At 47.9% G+C, this 24,396-nt stretch overlaps 1 protein-coding gene across 2 annotated transcripts in view; it reads left to right on the plus strand.

Annotated features, from left to right (window-relative positions):
• The window catches only part of TAOK3 (TAO kinase 3), a 248,794-nt gene that overhangs the window by 150,596 nt on the left and 73,802 nt on the right, over positions 1–24,396 (plus strand). For both annotated transcript variants that reach the window (XM_038763111.1, XM_038763112.1), the window contains 3 exons: positions 9,892–9,973; positions 16,805–16,972; positions 22,588–22,803. In XM_038763111.1, coding sequence (XP_038619039.1) covers positions 9,892–9,973; positions 16,805–16,972; positions 22,588–22,803 — 466 coding nt within the window. The remainder of the gene's footprint in view (positions 1–9,891; positions 9,974–16,804; positions 16,973–22,587; positions 22,804–24,396) is intronic.

Consider the following 24,396-nt stretch of genomic DNA (forward strand, 5'->3'; position numbering starts at 1 on the left):
ACTGAGCCACGCTGCTTCTCTCCTCCGACCTGTCATTTCTGCGACCGCGTCCCTCCTTTCTAGAGAAAAATAATAATAATAATAATAATAATGGCATTTGTTAAGCGCTTCCTATGTGCGAAGCACCGTTCTAAGCGCTGGGGGGATACAAGGTGATCAGGTTGTCCCACGGGGGGCTCACAGTCTTAATCCCCATTTTACAGATGAGGGAACTGAGGCCCAGAGAAGTGAAGTGGCTTGCCCAAGGTCACAAAGCTGACAAGTGGCGGAGCGGGATTCGAACCCATGACCTCTGACTCCCAAGTCTGTGCTCTTTCCACTGAGCCGCGCTGCTTCTCTCCTCCAACCTGTCGTTTCTGCGACCGCGTCCCTCCTTTCTAGAGAATAATAATAATAATAATGATGGCATTTGTTAAGCGCTTACTATGTGCGAAGCACCGTTCTAAGCGCTGGGGGGGGGATACAAGGCGATCAGGTTGTCCCACGGGGGGCTCACAGTCTTAATCCCCATTTTACAGATGAGGGAACTGAGGCCCGGAGAAGTTAAGTGGCTTGCCCAAGGTCACAAAGCTGACAAGTGGCGGAGCCGGGATTCGAACCCATGACCTGTGACTCCCAAGCCTGTGCTCTTTCCACTGAGCCACGCTGCTTCCCTCCTCCGACCTGTCGTTTCCACAACCGCGCTCCTCCTTTCTAGAGAAGCAGCGTGGCTCAGTGGAAAGAGCCCGGGTTTGGGAGTCAGAAGTCGCGAGTTCTAATTCCGGCTCCGCCACTTGTCCGCTTTAGGCAAGTCACTTCACTTCTCTGGGCCTCAGTTCCCTCATCTGGAAAATGGGGATGAAGACTGGGAGCCCCACGTGTGACAATCTGATCACCTTGTATCTCCCCCAGCGCTTAGAACAGTGCTCGGCACATAGTAAGTGCCTAATGAATACCACCATTATTATTATTGTCCATTGTGTGACCTTGGGCAAGTCGCTTGACTTCTCTGGGCCTCAGTCACCTCATCTGGAAAATGGGGATGAAGACTGTGAACCCCACGTGCGACAATCTGATCACCCTGTATCTCCCCCAGCACTTAGAACAGTGCTCGGCACATAGTAAGTGCTTAATAAATACCAACATAATTATTATTGTCCGTGGTGTGACCTTGGGCAAGTCACTTGACTTCTCTGGGCCTCAGTGACCTCATCTGGAAAATGGGGATGAAGACTGTGAGCCCCACGTGGGACAACCTGATCACCTTGTATCTCCCCCAGCGCTTAGAACAGTGCTCGGCACATAGTAAGTGCTTAATAAATACCAACATTATTATTATTGTCCGTTGTGTGACCTTGGACAAGTCACTTGACTTCGCTGGGCCTCAGTGACCTCATCTGTAAAATAGGGATGAAGACTGTGAGCCCCATGTGGGACAACCTGATTATCCTATATCTACCTCAGCACGTGGAACAGTGCTTGGCACATAGTAAGTGCTTAATAAACACCAACATTATCATTATTATTATTGTCCGTTGTGTGACCTTGGGCAGGTCATGTCTCTGTGCCTCAGTTCCCTCATCTGTAAAATGGGGATGAAGACTGGGAGCCCCCCGTGGGACAACCTGATCACCTCATATCTCCCCCAGCGCTTAGAACGGTGCTCGGCACGTAGTAAGTGCTTAATAAATACCAACATTATCATTATTATTATTGTCCGTTGTGTGACCTTGGGCAAGTCACTTCTCTGTGCCTCAGTTCCTTCATCTGTAAAATGGGGATGAAGACTGTGAGCCCCACGGGGGACAACCTGATCACCTTGTAACCTCCCCTGGTGCTTAGAGCAGTGCTTGGCACTGTTTTCCGTCACTGCTTCTCTGTCACGATAAACAGTTTGGCTCAGTGGAAAGAGCCCGGGCTTTGGAGTCCGAGGTCATGGGTTCAAATTCCGGCTCTGCCAACTGTCAGCTTTGTGACTTTGGGCAAGTCACTTCACTTCTTTCTAGACTGTGAGCCCGCTGTTGGTTAGGGACTGTCTCTAGATGTTGCCAACTGGTACTTCCGTAGCGTTTAGTCCAGTGCTCTGCACACAGTAAGCGCTCAATAAATACGATTGAATGAATGAATGATTAATGTCATTTATTAAGCGCTTACTATGTGCCAAGCACTGTTCTAAGCTCTGGGGAGGTTACAAGGTGATCGGGTTGTCCCACGGGGGGCTCACAGTCTTCATCCCCATTTGACAGATGAGGGAACTGAGGCCCAGAGAAGTGAAGCGACTTGCCCAAAGCCACACAGCCGACGAGTGGCGGAGCTGGGATTAGAACCCATGACCTTCTGACTCCCAAGCGTAGGCTCTTTCCACTGAGCCACACTGCTTCCTCTCCCCCTCCCCCTCCCCCTCCCCATCCCCCCCTGCTTTACCTTCTTCCCCTCCCCACAGCACCTGTATATATCTATAGATGTTTGTACAGATTTATTACTCTATTTATTGATTTATTTTATTTGTACATATTTATTCTATTTATTTTATTTTGTTACTATGCTTTGTTTTGTTCTCTGTCTCCCCCTTCTAGACTGTGAGCCTGCTGTTGGGTAGGGACCCTCTCTAGATGTTGCCAACTTGTACTTCCCAAGCGCTTAGTCCAGTGCTGTGCACACAGTAAGCGCCCGATAAATACGATTGAATGAATGAATGAATGAATGCTTCCCTCATCGTCATCAGTGGCATTTACAGAGCACTTACTATAGTAATAATGGCATTATATAAAGCGCTTACTGTGTGCCAAGCACTGTTCTAAGCACTGGGGAGGTTACAAGGTGATCAGGTTGTCCCACGGGGGGCTCCCACTCTTCATCCCCATTTTCCAGATGAGGTCACTGAGGCCCGGAGAAGTGAAGTGACTTGCCCAAAGTCACACAGCTGACAAGGGGCGGAGCCGGGATTTGAACCCATGACCTCCGACTCCAAAGCCCGGGCTCTTTCCACTGAGCCATGCTGCTTCTCAAGCTATATACACATCATTAATAAAATAAGAGTAATAAATATGTACAAATATACACCAGGGCTGTGGGGAGGGGAAGGGGGTAGAGCAGAGGGAGGAGGAGCAGAGGAAAAGGGGGTGCTCAGTCTACTGTCCATCCCTTTCCCTCATGGAAGTATGGTCTAAATAGTCGAGAGAACAGGCATTTAATCCCCATTTTACGGTTGAGGAATTCATTCATTCATTCAATCGTACTTATTGAGCGCTCACTGTGTGCAGAGCATTCATTCATTCATTCATTCAGTCATATTGATTGAGCGCTTACTGTGTGCAGAGCGCTGTACTAAGCGCTTGGGAAGTCCAAGTCGGCAACATCTAGAGACGGTCCCTACCCGACAACGGGCTCACGGTCTAGAAGGGGGAGACGGACGACAAAACGAAACATGGAGACAGGTGTCAAAATTGTCAGAACAAATAGAATTGTGTTTAGCACAGTGTACTCGGTATTCCTTTAATCAATCGATCAATCAATCGTATTTATTGAGCGCTTACTGTGTGCAGAGCACTGGACTAAGCGCTTGGGAAGTACAAGTTGGCAACATATAGAGACGGTCCCTGCCCAACAGTGGGCTCACAGTCTAAAAGCACTTGATGTTCACCAACCCAACCTCGGCTCCACAGCACTTAAATATAATAATCATGGTATCTATTAAGCGCTTACTATGTGCCATGGGGACTATGTCTAATGTGACTGCGTTTAGCACAGTGTACTCGGTATTCCTTTCAGCACTTGATGTTCATCACCCCTACCTCAGCCCCACAGCACTTAAATATAATAATCATGGTATCTGTTAAGCGCTTACTATGTGCCACGGGGACTATGTCTAATGTGATTGCGTTTAGCACAGTGTACTCGATATTCCTTTAAGCACTTGATGTTCATCACCCCATCCTCAGCCCCACGGCACTTAAATATAATAATCATGGTATCTGTTAAGCGCTTACTATGTGCCACGGGGACTGTGTCTAATGTGATTGCATTTAGTACAGTGTACTCGCTATTCCTTTCAGCACTTGATGTTCGTCACCCCAACCTCAGCCCCACGGCACTTAAATATAATGATCATGGTATCTGTTAAGCGCTTACTAAGTGCCACGGGGACTATGTCTAATGTGATTGCGTTCAGCACAGTGTACTCGGTATTCCTTTCAGCACTTGATGTTCATCACCCCATCCTCAGCCCCACGGCACTTAAATATAATAATCATGGTGTCTGTTAAGCGCTTACTATGTGCCACGGGCACTATGTCTAATGTGATTGCGTTTAGTACAGTGTACTCGGTATTCCTTACAGCACTTGATGTTCATCACCCCAACCTCAGCCCCACAGCACTTAAATATAATAATCATGGTATCTATTAAGCGCTTACTATGTGCCATGGGGACTATGTCTAATGTGACTGCGTTTAGTACAGTGTACCCGGAATTCCTTTCAGCACTTAATGTTCATCACCCCTACCTCAGCCCCACAGCACTTAAATATAATAATCATGGTATCTGTTAAGCGCTTACTATGTGCCACGGGGACTATGTCTAATGTGACTGCGTTTAGTACAGTGTACTTGGTATTCCTTTAAGCACTTGATGTTCGTCACCCCAACCTCGGCCCCACAGCACATAAATATAATAATCATGGTATCTGATAAGCGCTTACTAAGTGCCACGGGGACTGTGTCTAATGTGATTGCGTTTAGTACAGTGTACGCAGTATTCCTTTCAGCACTTGATGTTCATCACCCCAACCTCAGCCCCACAGCACTTAAATATAATAATCATGGTCTCTGTTAAGCGCTTACTAAGTGCCACGGGGACTATGTCTAATGTGATTGCGTTTAGTACAGTGTACTCGGTATTCCTTTCAGCACTTGATGTTCGTCACCCCAACCTCAGCCCCATGGCACTTAAATATAATAATCATGGTATCTGTTAAGCGCTTATGAAGTGCCACGGGGACTATGTCTAATGTGACTGCGTTTAGTACAGTGTACTCGGTATTCCTTTACGCACTTGGTGTTCGTCACCCCAACCTCAGCCCCATAGCACTTAAATATAATAATCATGGTATCTGTTAAGCGCCTACTATGTGCCACGGTTACTATGTCTAATGTGACTGCGTTTAGCACAGTGTACTCGGTATTCCTTTCAGCACTTGATGTTCATCACCCCTACCTCGGCCCCACAGCACTTAAATATAATAATCATGGTATCTGTTAAGCGCTTACTAAGTGCCACGGGGACTATGTCTCATGTGATTGCGTTTAGTACAGTGTACTCGGTATTCCTTTAAGCACTTGATGTTCATCACCCCAACCTCAGCTCCACAGCACTTAAATATAATAATCGTGGTATCTGTTAAGTGCTTACTATGTGCCATGGGGACTAAGAGAAGCAGCGTGGCTCAGTGGAAAGAGCCCGGGCTTTGCAGTCAGAGGTCATGGGTTCGAATTCCGACTCCGCCACATGTCTGCTGTGTGACCTTGGGCAAGTCACTTAACTTCTCTGAGCCTCAGTTCCCTCATCCGTAAAATGGGGATGAAGACTGCGAGCCCCACGTGGGACAACTTGATCACCTTGTATCCCCCCCTGCGCTTAGAACAGTGCTCTGCACGTAGTAAGCGCTTAACAAATGTCATTATTATTATTATGTCTAATGTGATTGCGTTTAGCACAGTGTACTCGGTATTCCTTTCAGCACTGGATGTTCATCACCTCAACCTCAGCCCCACGGCACTTATGTATAATAATTACGGCATCTGTTAAGCGCTTACTATGTGCCAGGAACTGTACTAAGCGCTGGGATGGATACCGGCAAATCGGTTTGGACGCAGTCCCTGTGATGATGATGATGATGATGATGATGATGGTATTTATTAAGCGCTTCCTATGTGCACAGCACTTTTCTAAGCCGTGTGAGTCTCACAGTCTTAATCCCCGTTTTACAAATGAGGTACCCTGGTGCTTAGAATAGTGCTTGGCACATAGTAAGCGCTTAATACATTCATTCATTCATTCAATCGTATTTATTGAGCGCTTATTGTGTGCAGAGCGCTGGACTAAGCGCTTGGGAAGGACAAATCGGCAACAGAGACGGTCCCTACCCGACGACGGGCTCCCGGTCTAGACGGGGGACGGGCTACAAAACGGAACATGGAGACAGGTGTCAAAATCATGCAGTGCCTGATGCTTAACAAATCCCATTATTATTATTATTATTATTATTATTATTATTATTATTATTATTATTATTATTATCCCAGTCTTCCCTCTCAGCCCAGCCAGTAACCTCATTCATTAGAGAAGCAGCATGGCTCAGTGGAAAGAGCCCGGGCTTTGGAGTCAAAGGTCATGAGTTCAAACCCCGGCTCCGCCACTTGTCAGCTGTGTGACTTTGGGCAAGTCACTTAACTTCTCTGGGCCTCAGTGACCTCATCTGTAAAATGGGGATTAAGACTGTGAGCCCCCCGGGGGACAACCTGATCACCTTGTAACCTCCCCAGTGCTTAGAACAGTGCTTTGCACATAGAAAGCACTTAATAAATGCCATCATCATTATTATTCATTCATTCAATCGTATTTATTGAGCGCTTACTGTGTGCAGAGCGCTGGGCTATCAATCAATCAATCGTATTTATTGAGCGCTTACTGTGTGCAGAGCGCTGGGCTATCAATCAATCAATTGTATCTATTGAGTGCTTACTGTGTGCAGAGCGCCGGACTATCAATCAATCAATCGTATTTATTGAGCGCTTACTGTGTGCAGAGCACTGTACTAAGCGCTTGGGAAGTCCAAGTTGGCAACATATAGAGACGGTCCCTACCCGACAATGGGCTCACGGTCTAGAAGGGGGAGACGGACAACAAAACGAAAACAAAACAAGTAGACGGGAATCCGAAGCCCAGAGACGTCTAGTCACTCGCCCAAGGTTGAGCCATGGGCCGAAGCGGGATCGGAACCCAGGCCCCGGCTCCTCCCACCAGGCCACACTGCTTCTCCCCTGCCCTTTGGTCGCTGGAGAGTCACGTAGCCTTTCATTCATTCATTCATTCATTCATTCAGTGGTATTTATTGAGCGCTTACTGTGTGCAGAGCACTGGACTAAGCGCTTGGGAAGTGCAAGACTTCGGACTCCCTGACTCCTGTCCCCCTTCCGACGGCCACGGGATTTTCCGAGGCGCCGTCGAGAGAGACCGGGAAGAAAAAGGGGGGAAAAGCCCGTCGGTGCGGCCTAATTTCCGCGGCGGGCCTCTTAGGCCACTCCGGTTTCACGAGGAAGAAGCGGAAAAGGGTTTCCGCCAGCGAAAGGTCGAGCGGGATTCTCTGAGTGAGAAGACACCGAACTCAATCAATATCAATCAATCGTATTTATTGAGCACTTACTGCGTGCAGAGCACTGTACTAAACGCTTGGGAAGTCCAAGTCGGCAACATCTAGAGACGGTCCCTACCCGACAATGGGCTCACAGTCTAGAAGGGGGAGACAGACAACAAAACCACACATATTAACAAAATGAAATAAATAGAATAAACATGTTCAAGTAAAATAGAGTAATCATCATCATCATCAATCGTATTTATTGAGCGCTTACTGTGTGCAGAGCACTGTACTAAGCGCTTGGGAAGTCCAGGTTGGCAACATATAGAGCCGGTCCCTCCCCAACAGCGGGCTCACAGTCGAGAAGGGGGAGACAGACAACAAAACAAAACATATTAACAAAATGAAATAAATAGAATAAACATGTACAAGTAAAATAAATAGAGTAATAAATTCATTCATTCACAGTCTACTCGGGGTGAGACAGGCACACGCGGAGGGACGGCTCGACGGGACGGCAGAATAGTAATAATAATAATAATGTTGGTATTTGTTAAGTGCTTACTATGTGCAAAGCACTGTTCTAAGCGCTGGAGTAGATACAAGGTGATCAGGTTGTCCCATGTGGGGCTCACAGTCTTCATCCCCATTTTCCAGATGAGGGAACTGAGGCCCAGAGAAGTGAAGTAACTTGCCCAAAGTCACCCAGCTGACAAGTGGCAGGGCCGGGATTTGAACCCGCGGCCTCTGACTCCAAAGCCCGGCTCTTTCCACTGAGCCATGAAATAATAATAATAATAATAATAATAATAATAATAATAATAATAATAATAGCATTTGTTAAGCACTTACTATGTGCAAAGCACTGTTCTAAGCGCTGGAAATCATCTTTTGAGCGGAGGGCGGCCTTTTTCTCCGAACGTCCTCTCCCGTGCCGGTGGAATCGGGGAACTCTCGGAAAGCGCGGCTTCCTTTTTCCAACCCGTTTTACAATAATGATGACGATGGCGTTTGTTTCTTTGTTAGAGAAGCAGCGTGGCTCAGCGGAAACAGCCCGGGCTTTGGAGTCAGAGGTCGTGGGTTCGAATCCCGGCTCCGCCACGTGTCTGCTGTGTGACTCTGGGCAAGTCACTTCACTTCTCGGAGCCTCAGTTCCCTCATCTGTAAAAGGGGAATGAAGATTGTGAGCCCCACGTGGGACAACCTGATCACCTTGTATCCCCCCCCCCCCCCGCCGCTGCTTAGAACAGTGCTTGGCACATAGTAAGCGCTTAACAAATGCCATTATTATTATTATTATTATTATTATTATTATTATTATTATTATTATTATTATTACCTCATCTGTAAAATGGGGATGAAGATTGTGAGCCCCACATGGGACAACCTGATCACCTTGCATCCCCCCCGGCGCTTAGAACAGTGCTTGGCACGTAGTAAGCGCTTAACAAATGCCATCATTATTATTATTATTATTATTATTACTATTATTATTATTATGTCATCTGTAAAATGGGAATGAAGATTGTGAGCCCCACGTGGGACAACCTGATCACCTTGCATCCCCCCCCCAGCGCTTAGAACAGTGCTTGGCACATAATAAGTGCTTAACAAATGCCATCATCATTATTATTATTATTATTTCATCTGTAAAATGGGGATGAAGATTGTGAGCCCCACGTGGGGACAACCTGATCACCTTGCATCCCCTCCGGCGCTTAGAACGGTGCTTGGCACGTAGTAAGCGCTTAACAAATGCCATCATCATTATTATTATTATTATGTGATTACTGTGTGCCAAGCACCGTTCTAAGCGCCGGGGAGGATACAAGGTGGTCAGGTTGTCCCACGGGGGGCTCACGGTCTTCATCCCCGTTTTACAGATGAGGAAACTGAGGCCCAGTGCCCAAGGTCACCCAGCTGACGAGCGGCGGAGCCGGGATTAGAACCCACAACCTCCGACTCCCAAGCCCGGGCACTTCCCACCGAGCCACACCGCTTCCCCGATTACGATCCGACCCCTCCGTGCGATAATATTTATTTATTGATTTTCCTTGTACATATCTATTCTATTTATTTTATTTTGTTAGTATGTTTGGTTTTGATCTCCGTCTCCCCCTTTTAGACTGTGAGCCCACTGTTGGGTAGCCACCGTCTCTAGATGTTGCCAACTTGCACTTCCCAAGCGCTTAGTACAGTGCTCTGCACACAGTAGCGCTCAATAAATACGATTGATGATGATGATACCGTTAGACGTGGCCGGGGCTGTTCCGGGGAATTAACGGGAAATTGGAAGTGGTCCGTCTCAGCCCCGAGTTCATTCATTCAACTATTTATTGAGCGTTTACTGGGTGCAGAGCACTGTACTAAGCGCTTGGGAAGGACAAGTTGGCAACATCTAGAGTTGGGGAAGGGCGGCCAAAAGAGATGAAAAATCCACACCCAAAAGAACCCAACTCTCCTACGGTCCCAGGATTTCAGCCGAACGCGGGGCCGTCGGGAATGTGATTTTTTCCCGGTTTGATCTTTCTCTCCGAATGTCTTTGCGCGGACAGGACGGACTCCTTTAGAGGATTCGTTGATCGCTGCTTGCAGAAAATACCTCACGAGCGACCAGCCTCAGTGGATCTCTTGCGGGTAATATCTCCGTGTCTCCGATTGATTTTGGCGGAGGGGAGTTGGAAGCGAAGCGTTGATTTCCTCGGAGTGGCTTCGGATGGCCGGCTAATCAATCAATCAATCAATCAATCGTATTGAGCGCTTACTATGTGCAGAGCACTGTACTAAGCGCTTGGGAAGTACAAACTGGCATCACATAGAGACAGTCCCTACCCAACAGTGGGCTCACAGTCTAAAAGGGGGAGACAGAGAACAGAACCAAACATACCAACAAAATAAAATAAGTAGGATAGAAATGTACAAGGAAAATAAATAAATGAATAAATAAATAGAGTAATAAATATGTACAACCATATATACATATATACAGGTGCTGTGGGGAAGGGAAGGAGGTAAGATGGGGGGGATGGAGAGGGGGACGAGGGGGAGAGGAAAGAAGGGGCTGAGAGCCCCTCGGGGGCTAATGATAACGATGGCATTTGTTCATTCATTCATTCATTCGATCGTATTTATTGAGCGCTTACTGTGTGCGGAGCACTGGACTAAGCGCTTGGGAAGCCCAAGCTGGCAACATCTAGACACGGTCCCTACCCAACAGCGGGCTCACGGTCTAGAAGGGGGAGACAGACAACAGATTTGTTAAGCGCTTACAATCAATCAATCAATCAATCAATCGTATTTATTGAGCGCTTACTGTGTGCAGAGCACTGGACTAAGCGCTTGGGAAGTCCAAGTTGGCAACACATAGAGAGAGTCCCTTCCCAACAGTGGGCTCACAGTCTAAAACGGGGAGACAGAGAACAAAACCAAGCATACTAACAAAATAAAATCAATAGAATAAATTATGGTGTGCGAAGCACTGTTCTAAGCGCTGGGTGGGGATACAGGGTGATCGGGTTGTCCCACGGGGGGCTCCCGGTCTTCATCCCCGTTTTCCAGATGAGAGAACTGAGGCCCAGAGAATAATAATAATAATGGCATTTATTAAGTGCTTACTATGTGCCAAGCACTGTTCTAAGCACTGAGGGCTTAGTACAGTGCCAAGCGCTTAGTACAGTGCTCTGCACATAGTAAGCGCTCAATAAATACGATTGATTGATTGATTGAGGGGATACAAGGTGATCAGGTTGTCCCCCATGGGGCTCCCGGTCTTCATCTCTGTTTTCCAGATGAGGTCACTGAGACCCAGAGAATAATAATAATAATAATAATAATAATAGCATTTATTAAGTGCTTACTATGTGCCAAGCACTGTTCTAAGCGCTGAGGGGATACAAGGTGATCAGGTTGTCCCCCGTGGGGCTCCCGGTCTTCATCTCTATTTTCCAGATGAGAGAACTGAGGCCCAGAGAATAATAATAAATAATAATAACGGCATTTATTAAGCGCTTACTATGTGCCAAGCACTGTTCTAAGCGCTGAAGGGATACAAGGTGATCAGGTTGTCCCCCGTGGGGCTCCCGGTCTTCATCTCTATTTTCCAGATGAGGTCACTGAGGCCCAGAGAATAATAATAATAGTAATAATGGCATTTATTAAGCACTTACTATGTGCCAAGCACTGTGCTAAGCGCTGAGGGGATACAAGGAGATCAGATTGTCCCCCGTGGGGCTCCCGGTCTTCATGTCTATTTTCCAGAGGAGGTCACTGAGACCCAGAGAATAGTAATCATAATAATAATGGCATTTATTAAGCGCTTACTATGTGCCAAGCACTGTTCTAAGCACTGAGGGGATACAAGGTGATCAGGTTGTCCCACAGGGGGCTCCCGGTCTTCATCCCCATTTTCCAGATGAGGTCACTGAGGCCCAGAGAATAATAATAATAAAAGTAATAATGGCATTTATTAAGCGCTTACTATGTGCGAAGCACTGTTCTAAGCGCTGAGGGGATACAAGGTGATCAGGTTGTCCCCCGTGGGGCTCCCAGTCTTTGTCTGTATTTTCCAGATGAGGTCACTGAGACCCAGAGAATAATAATAATAATAATAATAATAATAATAATAATAATAATAATAATAATAGCATTTATTAAGCACTTACTATGTGCGAAGCACTGTTCTAAGTGCTGAGGGGATGCAGGGTGATCAGGTTGTCCCACGTGGGGCTCCCTGTCTTCATCCCCATTTTCCAGATGAGGTCACTGAGGCCCGGAGAAGTTAAGTTCATTCATTCATTCAGTCGTATTTATTGCCCACTGTTGGGTAGGGACCGTCTCTCTATGTTGCCAACTTGGACTTCCCAAGCGCTTAGTCCAGCGCTCTGCACACAGTAAGCGCTCAATAAATACGATTGATTAAATGAATGAATGAAAGGGGCAGAGCCGGGATTAGAACCCGTGACCTCCTTTCTGAGTCCCAGGCCACTTGATGAATGGGTCCAGAGGCAGGACACCTGGGTTCTCAGCCCATTTGTCCCCCTGGCCTGCTCTGTGACCTCAGGCCAGAGCCCAGGCTTGGGTGTCCGAGGTCGTGGGTTCTAATTCCGCCTCTGCCACTTGTCTGCTGGGTGACTTTGGGCAAGTCACTTCACTTCTCTGGGCCTCAGTGACCTCCTCTGGAAAATGGGGATGAAGACTGTGAGCCCCACCTGATTACCTTGCATCCCCCTCCGCCCCAGCGCTTAGAACAGTGCTTGGCATAAAGTAAAAGCGCTTAACAATTGCCATCACTATTATAATTATTCTTATTTTTTATAGCCCTACTGAGAGCTCACCTCCTCCAGGAAGCTTTCCCACACTGAGCTCCCTCCTTCCTCCTTCCTCCTTCCTCTCCCTCTCCTCCCCACTCCCCATTCCCCCGCCTTACCTCCTTCCCCTCCCCACAGCACCTATATATATGTATATATATATATATATATATATATATATATATGGGGATTATGATTGTGAGCTCCACGTGGGACAACCTGATCACCTTGTATCCCCCCCAGTGCTTAGAGCAGTGTTTTGCACATAGTAAGTGCTTAACAAATACCATCATCATCATCATCATCATCATCATCATCATCATCACTGTACTAAGCTCTTGGGAAGTCCAAGTTGGCAACATATAAAGACAGTCCCTACCCAACAGCGGGCTCACATTCATTCCGTCTGTATTTATTGAGTATATATATATATATATATATATATATATATATATATATAGTTTGTACAGATTTATTACTCTATTTTACTTGTACATGTTGAGTCTATTTATTTTATTTTGTTAATGTGTTTTGTTTTGTTGTCTGCCTCCCCCTTCTAGACTGTGAGCCTGCTGTTGGGTAGGGACCATCTCTAGATGTTGCCAACTTGGACTTCCCAAGCGCTTAGTCCAGTGCTCTGCACACACTAAGCGCTCAATAAATACGATTGAACGAATGAATGAATGTGAACCCGCTGTTGGGTAGGGACCGTCCCTCGATGTTGCCAACTTGGACTTCCCAAGCGCTTAGTCCAGTGCTCTGCACACAGTAAGCGCTCAATAAAACACGATTGAATGAATGAATGAATGTGAACGCACTGCTGGGTAGGGACCGTCTCTCTATGTTGCCAACTTGGACTTCCCAAACGCTTAGTACAGTGATGATGATGATGATGATGATGGTATTTGTTAAGTACTTACTACATGCAAAACACTGTTCTAAGCGCTGGGGAATTTACAAGGTGATCAGGTTGTCCCATGTGGGGCTCACAATCTTAATCCATGTTTTCCAGATGAGGTAACTGAGGCCCAGAGAATAATAATAATAATGATGGTATTTGTTCAGCGCTTACTATGTGCAAAGCACTGTTCTAAGCGCTGGGGTAGATACAAGGTGATCGGGTTGTCCCACGGGGGGCTCACAGTCTTATTCCCCATTTTTCCAGTTGAGGGAACTGAGGCCCAGAGAAGTGAAGTGACTTGCCCAGAGTCACCCAGCTGACAAGTGGTGGAGCCAGGATTCAAACCCATGAGCTCTGACTCCAAAGCCCAGGCTCTTTCCACTGAGCCTAGACTGGGAGCCCCAAGTAGGCCATTCATTCATTCAGTCATTCAGTCATTCAATCAATCAGTCGTATTTATTGAGCGCTTACTGTGTGCAGAGCACTGTACTAAGCGCTTGGGAAGTACAAGTTGGCAACATATAGAGACGGTCCCTACCCAACAGTGGGCTCACAGTCTAGAAAGTGAAGTGATTTACCCAAAGTCACCCAGCCGGCAAGTGGCGGAGCCGGGATTAGAACCCACGACCTCTGATTCCAAAGCCCGGGCTCTTCCCACTGAGCCACACTGCTTCTCTGCTCTGTGTGCTGCTCTGCCCACAGTAAGCGCTCAATAAATACGATTGAATATGCCCTGTGTGCCCAGCACTGTTCCAACCACTGGGATAGATGGAAGCTAATCCGCTTGGACACAATCCGTGTCGCACGTGGGACTCACGACCTTAATCCCCATTTTACTTTCTGGCCGACTCCGAATGTGCATCCGATAGCCTCTCTATTAACAAATACCTCAATCATGATAATGGTGATGATGATTCTTCTATAATAATAATAATAATGATAATGACATTTATTAAGCGCTTACTATGTGCAAAGCACTGTTCTAAGCGCTGGGGAAGTTACGAGGTGATCAGGCTGTCCCACGGGGGACTCACAGTCTTCATCCCCATTTTCCAGATGAGGGAACTGAGGCCCAGAGAAGTGAAGTGACTTGCCCAAAGTCACACAGCTGACAATTAGTGGAGTCTGGATTTGAACCCACAACCTCTGACTCCAAAGCCCGGGCTCTTTCCACTGAGCCACAGAGCCCACCGTCGGGTAGGGACCGTCTCTATATGTTGCCAACTTGGACTTCCCAAGCGCCTAGTACAGCGCTCTGCACACAGTAAGCGCCCAGTAAATACAATGGAATGACGTATTTATTGAGCGCTTACTGTGTGATGAAGGATGATGATGATGGCATCTGGTAAGCGCTTACTATGTGCAAAGCACTGTTCGAAGCGCTTGGGGGATACAAGAGAAGCAGCGTGGCTCAGTGGGAAAGATCAAGGGCTTTGGAGTCAGAAGTCATGGGTTCAAATCCTGGCTCCGCCACTTGTCAGCTGGGTGACTTTGGGGAAGTCACTTCACTTCTCTGGGCCTCAGTTCCCTCATCTGGAAAATGGGGATGAAGACTGGGAGCTCCCCGTGGGACAACCTGATCACCTTGGAACCTCCGCAGCGCTAAGAACAGTGCTTGGCACATAGTAAGCGCTTAATAAAGTGACTTTGGGCGAGTCACTTCACTCACTTCACTCCAAGCGCATAGTACAGTGCTCAAGCGCTTAGTCCAGTGCTCTGCACACAGTAAGTGCTCAATAAATACGATTGATTGATTCTCTGGGCCTCAGTTTCCTCCTCTGGAAAATGGGGATGAAGACTGGGAGCCCCCCGTGGGACAACCCGATCTCCTTGTCATGTCCCCAGTGCTTAGAACAGTGCTTGGCACATAGTAAGCGCTTAATAAAGTGACTTTGGGCGAGTCACTTCACTTCACTCACTTCACTCCAAGCGCGTAGTACAGTGCTCAAGCTTAGTCCAGTGCTCCAGCGCTTAGTCCAGTGCTCTGCACACAGTAAGCGCTCAATAAATGCGATTGATTGATTCTCTGGGCCTCAGTTCCCTCATCTGGAAAAGGGGGATGAAGACTGGGAGCCCCCCGTGGGACAACCTGATTGCCTTGTCATCATCATCATCATCAATCGTAATTATTGAGCGCTTACTATGTGCAGAGCACTGTACTAAGCGCTTGGGAAGTCCAAATTGGCAACATCTAGAGACAGTCCCTACCCAACAGTGGGCTCACAGTCTAAAAGTGGGAGACAGAGAACAAAACCAAACATCCTAACAAAATAAAATAAATAGAATAGATAGGTCATGTCCCCAGTGCTTAGAACAGTGCTTGGCACATAGTAAGCGCTTAATAAAGTGACTTTGGGCGAGTCACTTCACTTCACTCACTTCACCTCACTCCAAGCGCGTAGTCCAGTGCTCCAGCGCTTAGTCCAGTGCTCTGCACACAGTAAGCGCTCAATAAATATGATTGATTCATTCTCTGGGCCTCAGTTCCCTCCTCTGGAAAATGGGGATGAAGACTGGGAGCCCCCCGTGGGACAACCCGATCACCTTGTCATGTCCCCAGTGCTTAGAACAGTGCTTGGCACATAGTAAGCGCTTAATAAAGTGACTTTGGGCGAGTCACTTCACTTCACTCCAAGCGCGTAGTACAGTGCCCAAGCGCTTATACAGTGCTCAAGCGCTTAGTCCAGTGCTCTGCACACAGTAAGCGCTCAATAAATACGATTGATTGATTCTCTGGGCCTCAGTTCCCTCCTCTGTAAAATGGGGATGAAGACTGGGAGCCCCCCGTGGGACAACCCGATCGCCTTGTCACGTCCCCAGTGCTTAGAACAGTGCTTGGCACATAGTAAGCGCTTAATAAAGTGACTTTGGGCGAGTCACTTCACTCACTTCACTTCAATCAATCAATCAATCATATTTATGGAGCGCTTACTCTGTGCAGAGCACTGTACTAAGCGCTTGGGAAGTACAAGTTGGCAACATATAGAGACAGTCCCTACCCAACACTGGGCTCACAAGCGCGTAGTACAGGTGCTCAAGCGCTTAGTCCAGTGCTCCGCACACAGTAAGCGCTCAATAAATACGATTGATTGATTCTCTAGCTGTAAAATGGGGATGAAGACTGGGAGCCCCCCGTGGGACAACCCGATCGCCTTGTCGTGTCCCCAGCGCTTAGAACGGTGCTGGGCACATAGTAAGCGCTTAATACGTGCCCTTATGATGATGATTTTTGTCCGTCCCCGCTCCCCCCCGTGCCCGCAGCACGACTTTGTGCGGCGGGAGCGTCCGCCCCGGGTTCTGACGGACCTCATCCAGAGGACCAAGGACGCCGTCCGCGAGCTGGACAACCTGCAGTACCGGAAAATGAAGAAGATCCTCTTCCAGGAGTCGCGGAACGGCCCCCTCGGCGAGTCCCAGGAAGACGACGAAGTAGGTTCGCCTCCGCAGGAGCACGCGCCCACACTGTGCGGAGCGCTGGGCTGAGCGCTGGGGAGAGTCCGGTCCAGCAGGGTTGGGAAACGCATTCATTCGGTCGAATTTATGGAGAGCTGACTGTGTGCGGAGCACTGTGCTGAGCGCTCGGGAGGGTCCCCTACAGCATGGTTGGGAAACGCATTCATTCGGACGTTCATTTGGTCAAATGAGCTTACTGTGTGCGGAGCACTGTGCTGAGCGCTGGGGAGAGTCCGGTCCAGCAGGGTTGGGAAACGCATTCATTCAGTCGAATTTATTGAGAACTTACTGTGTGCGGAGCACTGTGCTGAGCCCTGGGGAGAGTCCGGTCCAGCAGGGTTGGGAAACGCATTCATTCGGTCGAATTTATTGAGAGCTTACTGTGTGCGGAGCACTGTGCTGAGCGCTGGGGAGAGTCCGGTCCAGCAGGGTTGGGAAACGCATTCATTCGGTCGAATTTATTGAGAACTGATTGTGTGCGGAGCACTGTGCTAAGCACTGGGGAGAGTCCGGTCCAGCAGGGTTGGGAAACGCATTCATTCGTACGTTCATGCGGTCGAATTTATTGAGAGCTTACTGTGTGCGGAGCACTGTGCTGAGCGCTGAGGAGAGTCCGGTGCAGCACGGTTGGGAAACGCATTCATTCGATCGAATTTATTGAGAGCTTACTGTGTGCGGAGCACTGTGCTGAGCGCCGGGGAGAGTCCGGTCCAGCAGGGTTGGGAAACGCATTCATTCAGTCGAATTTATTGAGAGCTTACTGTGTGCGGAGCACTGTGCTAAGCGCTGGGCAGAGTCCGGTACAGCACGGTTGGGAAACGCATTCATTCGGTCGAATTTATTGAGAGCTTACTGTGTGCGGAGCACTGTGCTGAGCGCTGGGGAGAGTCCGCTCCAGCAGGGTTGGGAAACGCATTCATTCGATCGAATTTATTGAGAGCTTACTGTGTGCGGAGCACTGTACTGAGTGCTCGGGAGGGTCCCATACAGCATGGTTGGGAAACACATTCATTCGTACGTTCATTTGGTCAAATGAGCTTACTGTGTGCGGAGCACTGCGCTAAGCGCTGGGGAGAGTCCGGTCCAGCAGGGTTGGGAAACGCATTCATTTGTACATTCATTTGATCGAATTTATTGAGAACTTACTGTGTGCGGAGCACTGTGCTGAGCGCTGGGGAGAGTCCGGTCCAGCAGGGTTGGGAAATGCATTCATTCGGTCGAATTTATTGAGAGCTTACTGTGTGCGGAGCACTGTGCTGAGCGCCGGGGAAAGTCCGGTCCAGCAGGGTTGGGAAATGCATTCATTCGGTCGAATTTATTGAGAGCTTACTGTGTGCGGAGCACTGTGCTGAGCGCCGGGGAAAGTCCGGTCCAGCAGGGTTGGGAAATGCATTCATTCGGTCGAATTTATTGAGAGCTTACTGTGTGCGGAGCACTGTGCTGAGCGCTGGGGAGAGTCCGGTCCAGCAGGGTTGGGAAATGCATTCATTCGGTCGAATTTATTGAGAGCTTACTGTGTGCAGAGCACTGTGCTAAGCGGTGGGGAGAGTCTGGTACAGCACAGTTGGGAAACGCATTCATTCGGTCGAATTTATTGAGAGCTTACTGTGTGCGGAGCACTGTGCTGAGCGCTGGGGAGAGTCCGGTCCAGCAGGGTTGGGAAACGCATTCATTCGGTCAAATTTATTGAGAACTTACTGTGTGCGGAGCACTGTGCTGAGCGCTGGGGAGAGTCCGGTCCAGCAGGGTTGGGAAACGCATTCATTCAGTCGAATTTATTGAGAGCTTACTGCGTGCGGAGCACTGTGCTGAGCGCTGGGGAGAGTCCAGTACAGTACGGTTGGAAACGCATGCATGCATTCGTTCATTCAGTCATATTTATGGAGCACTTACTATGTGCAGAGCACTGTACTAAGCGCTAGGAAGAGTCTGGTCCAGCAGGGTTGGGAAACGCATTCATCCGTACGTTCATGCAGTCGAATTTATTGAGAGCATACTGTGTGCGGAGCACTGTGCTAAGCGCTGGGGAGAGTCCCGTACAGCACGGTTGGAAACGCATGCATGCATTCATTCATTCATTCAGTCGTATTTATGGAGCACTTACTATGTGCAGAGCACTGCACTAAGCGCTGGGGAGAGTCCCCTACAGCACCGTTGGGAAACGCATTCATTCATACGGTCATTCGGTCCAATTTATTGAGAGCTTACTGTGTGCGGAGCACTGTGCTGAGCGCTGGGGAGAGTCCGGTCCAGCAGGGTTGGGAAACGCATTCATTCGTACGTTCATTTGATCGCATTTATTGAGAACTTACTGTGTGTGGAGCACTGTGCTGAGCGCTGGGGAGAGTCCGGTCCAGCAGGGTTGGGAAACGCATTCATTCAGTCGAATTTATTGAGAGCTTACTGTGTGCGGAGCACTGTGCTAAGCGGTGGGGAGAGTCCGGTACAGCACGGTTGGGAAACGCATTCATTCAGTCGAATTTATTGAGAGCGTACTGTGTGCGGAGCACTGTGCTGAGCGCTGAGGAGAGTCCGGTGCAGCACGGTTGGGAAACACATTCATTCGGTCGAATTTATTGAGAGCGTACTGTGTGCGGAGCACTGTGCTGAGCGCTGGGGAGAGTCCGGTCCAGCAGGGTTGGGAAACGCATTCATTCGTACGTTCATTTGGTCCAATTTATTGAGAGCGTACTGTGTGCGGAGCACTGTGCTGAGCGCTAGGGAGAGTCGGTCCAGCAGGGTTGGGAAACGCATTCATTTGTACGTTCATTTGATCGAATTTATTGAGAACTTACTGTGTGCGGAGCACTGTGCTGAGCGCTGGGGAGAGTCCGGTCCAGCAGGGTTGGGAAACGCATTCATTCATACGTTCATTCGGTCGAATTTATTGAGAGCGTACTGTGTGCGGAGCACTGTGCTGAGCGCTGGGGAGAGTCCGGTCCAGCAGGGTTGGGAAACGCATTCATTTGTACGTTCATTCGGTCGCATTTATTGAGAGCGTGCTGTGTGCGGAGCACTGTACTAAGCGCTGGGGAAAGTCCGGTCCAGCAGGGTTGGAAAACGCATTCATTCGTACGTTCATTCAGTCATTTATTGAGAGCGTACTGTGTGCGGAGCACTGTGCTGAGCGCTGGGGAGAGTCCGGTCCAGCAGGGTTGGGAAACACATTCATTCGGTCGAATTTATTGAGAGCGTACTGTGTGCGGAGCACCGTGCTGAGCGCTGGGGAGAGTCCGGTACAGCAGGGTTGGGAAACGCATTCAGTCGTACATTCATTCGGTCGAATTTATTGAGAGCGTACTGTGTGCGGAGCACTGTACTAAGCGCTGGGGAGAGTCCGGTACAGCACGGTTGGGAAACACATTCATTCATACGTTCATTCAATCACACTTATTGAGAGCGTACTGTGTGCGGAGCACTGTACTGAGCGCTGGGGAAAGTCCAGTCCAGCAGGGTTGGGAAACGCGTTCATTCGTACGTTCATTCGGTCGAATTTATTGAGAGCGTACTGTGTACGGAGCACTGTGCTGAGCGCTGGGGAGAGTCCGGTCCAGCAGGGTTGGGAAACGCATTCATTCGGTCGAATTTATTGAGAGCGTACTGTGTGCGGAGCACTGTGCTGAGCGCTGGGGAGAGTCCGGTCCAGCAGGATTGAAAAACGCATTCATTCGATTGAATTTATTGAGAGCTTGCTGTGTGCGGAGCACTGTGCTGAGCGCTGGGGAGAGTCCGGTACAGCAGGGTTGGGAAACGCATTCATTCGCACGTTCATTCATTCGATCGCATTTATGGAGAGCTTACTGTGTGCAGAGCACTGTACTTAGCGCTGGGGAGAGTCTGGTACAGGAGGGTTGGGAAACACATTAATTTGTATGTTCATTCGATCGCATTTATTGAGAGCTTATTGTGTGCAGAGCACTGTACTAAGCGCTGGGGAGAGTCCGGTACAGCAGGATAAGGAAACACATGCATGCATTCGTATTCGTGGAGCGCTTACTGTGTGCGGAGCACTGTACTAAGCGCTGGGGAGAGTCCAGTACAGGAGGGTTGGGAACGGCATGCATTAGTTCATCCGGTCGTATTCATGGAGCGCTTACTTTGTGCAGAGCACTGTACTAAGCGCTGGGGAGAGTCCAGTAAAGCAGGTTTGGGAAATGCATGCATTCGTTCATTGGGTCGTATTCATGGAGCGCTTACTGTGTGCGGAGCACTGTGCTAAGCGCTGGGAATAGTCCAGTACAGCAGGGTTGGGAAACACATACATGCATTTGTTCATTCGGTCGTATTTATGGGGCGCTCAGAACATATAGAATTAAAGCTCAAAGAGAATTAAAGCTAAATGCTCATCATTAACAAAATAAATAGAATAGTCATTATTTATTAAACATAATTATTCTTCTAGACAGTCACAGCCTTTACTGTAAGCCCGTCTTCTGGACTGTGAACCCCATGTTGTTGGGTAGGGACCGTCTCTATATGTTGCCACTTGTACTTCCCAAGCGCTTAGTACAGTTCCCTGCACACGGTAAGCGCTCAATAAATATGATTGAATCAATCAATCAATCAATCATATTTATTGAGCGCTTACTGTGTGCAGAGCACTGGACTAAGCGCTTGGGAAGTCCAAGTTGGCAACATATAGAGATGGTCCCTACCCAACAGCGGGCTCACAGTCTAGAAGTGTATTTATTGAGCGCTTACTGTGTGCAGAGCACTGGACTAAGCGCTTGGGAAGTCCAAGTTGGCAGCATATAGAGACGGTCCCTACCCAACAGTGGACTCACAGTCTAGAAGCGTATTTATTAAGCGTTTACTGTGTGCAGAGCACTGTACTACGCGCTTAAGTACTAAGTACATTATGATGATTGTATTTATTGAGCGCTTACTGTGTGCAGAGCACTGGACTAAGCTCTTGGGAAGTCCAAGTTGGCAACATATAGAGACGGTCCCCACCCAACAGTGGGCTCACGGTCTAGAAGCGCATTTATTGAGCGCTTACTGTGTGCAGAGCACTGGACTAAGCGCTTGGGAAGTCCAAGTTGGCAACATATAGAGACGGTCCCTGCCCAACAGTGGGCTCACAGTCTAGAAGCGTATCTATTAAGCGTTTACTGTGTGCAGAGCACTGTACTAAGCACTTGGGAAGTCCAAGTTGGCAACATGTAGAGACGGTCCCTACCCAACGGTGGGCTCACGGTCTAGAAGCATATTTATTAAGCATTTACTGTGTGCAGAGCACTGTACTAAGCGCTTGGGAAGTCCAAGTTGGCAACATATAGAGACGGTCCCTACCCGACAGCGGGCTCACGGTCTAGAAGCGTATTTATTGAGCGCTTACTGTGTGCAGAGCACTTTACTACGCGCTTAAGTACGAAGTACATTATGATGATTGTATTTATTGAGCGCTTCCTGTGTGCAGAGCACTGTACTATGCGCTTAAGTACTAAGTGCATTATGATGATGATGATTATTATTATTATCGGACTCTCCCGAGCGAGGGTGTCCGTGGGGGTGTCGGGTTTGTGGGACCCCCCCGGGTCCGGGCTCTGAGTGCGAGGCCCCCCTCATCCCCCCCGCCCCCGTCGCCGTAGGAGGGCGAGCCGGGGCCCAACGCGAGCGGCGGGCCCGCGGGCAGCCTGGACAGCAACCACTCCATCCCGAGCGCCTCCGTGAGCACCAGCAGCCGCGGCAGCAGCGTGGCCAGCGTCACCAGCGTCCAGGACCTGGCGGACGAGGACGCCGACCACGCCGCCGGCGGGGCAGGACGACAGGCCGGCACCGTCCGCTCCGGCCCCGCGCACGGGAAGGTAGGTGGCCGCGGCGGGCTCTCGGGGGGCCGGGCCGGACTGGGGGGCGCTGGGCTCTCCGCACGACGTCTTCGTCATCATCGTCACCACCGTCAACGTCATTATGACTATCAGCGTCAGCGTTATCGACATCATCATCAACGTCATTATCATCAGCATTTCAGCAGCATTATCAACATCGTCATCACTATCATCATCATCATCGTTATTATCATCGTCACCGTCATTATCATCATTTCATCATCATCATCAACATCATCATTACTATCAACATCATCGTTCCTATCGCCATCATCATCATCATCATCATTTCATCATCATCATTACTATCATCATCATCATCATCACCATCAACGTCATCATTATTATCATCAGCATTTCAGCAGCATTATCAACATAGTCATTACTATCATCATCATCACCGTCATTATCATCATTTCATCATCATCATCAACATCATCATTACTATCAACATCATCGTTCCTATCGCCATCATCATCATCATCATCATTTCATCATCATCATTACTATCATCATCATCATCATCACCATCAACGTCATTATTATCATCAGCATTTCAGCAGCATTATCAACATAGTCATTACTATCATCATCATCACCGTCATTATCATCATTTCAGCAGCATCATTATCATCACCATCAACATCATCATCAGCATTTCATCAGCATTATCAACATCATCATTACTATCAACATCATCGGTACTATCGGCATCATCATCATTATCATCATTTCATCATCATCATTACTATCGTCATCATCACCATCAACGTCATTATTATCATCAGCATTTCAGCAGCATTATCAACATCGTCATCGCTGTCATCATCGTCATCATCGTTATTATAATCGTCATTATCATCGTTTCATCATCATCACCATCAACATCATTATCATCAGCATTTCATCAGCATTATCAACGTCATCATTACTATCAACATCATCATTACTATCATCATCATCATCATTATCATCATTTCATCAACATTTCGGCATCATCACGATCATCGTCACTGTTATCATCATCATCATTATTATTATCATTTCATCATCATTATCATCAACATCAACATCATTATCATCAGCATTTCATCAGCATTATCAACATCATCATTACTATCAACATCATCATTACGATCAACATCATCATTACTGTCATCAGCAGCAGCAGCAGCAGCATTTCATCAGCAGCAGCATTTCATCAGCATTATCAACATCATCATTACTATCATCATCATCATTATCATCATTTCATCATCATCATCCAGATCATTATTATTATCATCAGCGGCATTTCATCAGCATTATCAGCATCATCATTACTATCATAATCATCATGATCATCATTTCATCATCATTTCATCATCATCATCAACATCATTATGATTATCATCATCAGCATTTCATCAGCATTATCAACACCATCATTACTATCATCAGCAGCAGCAGCAGCATTTCATTAGAATTATCAACATCATCATTACTATCATCATCATTATCATTTCATCATTACCATCAGCATCAACATTATTACTATCATCAGCATTTCATCAGCATTATCAAAATCATCAT

This window comes from Tachyglossus aculeatus, chromosome 21, assembly GCF_015852505.1.
Source record: "Tachyglossus aculeatus isolate mTacAcu1 chromosome 21, mTacAcu1.pri, whole genome shotgun sequence".
Taxonomy (NCBI): domain Eukaryota; kingdom Metazoa; phylum Chordata; class Mammalia; order Monotremata; family Tachyglossidae; genus Tachyglossus; species Tachyglossus aculeatus.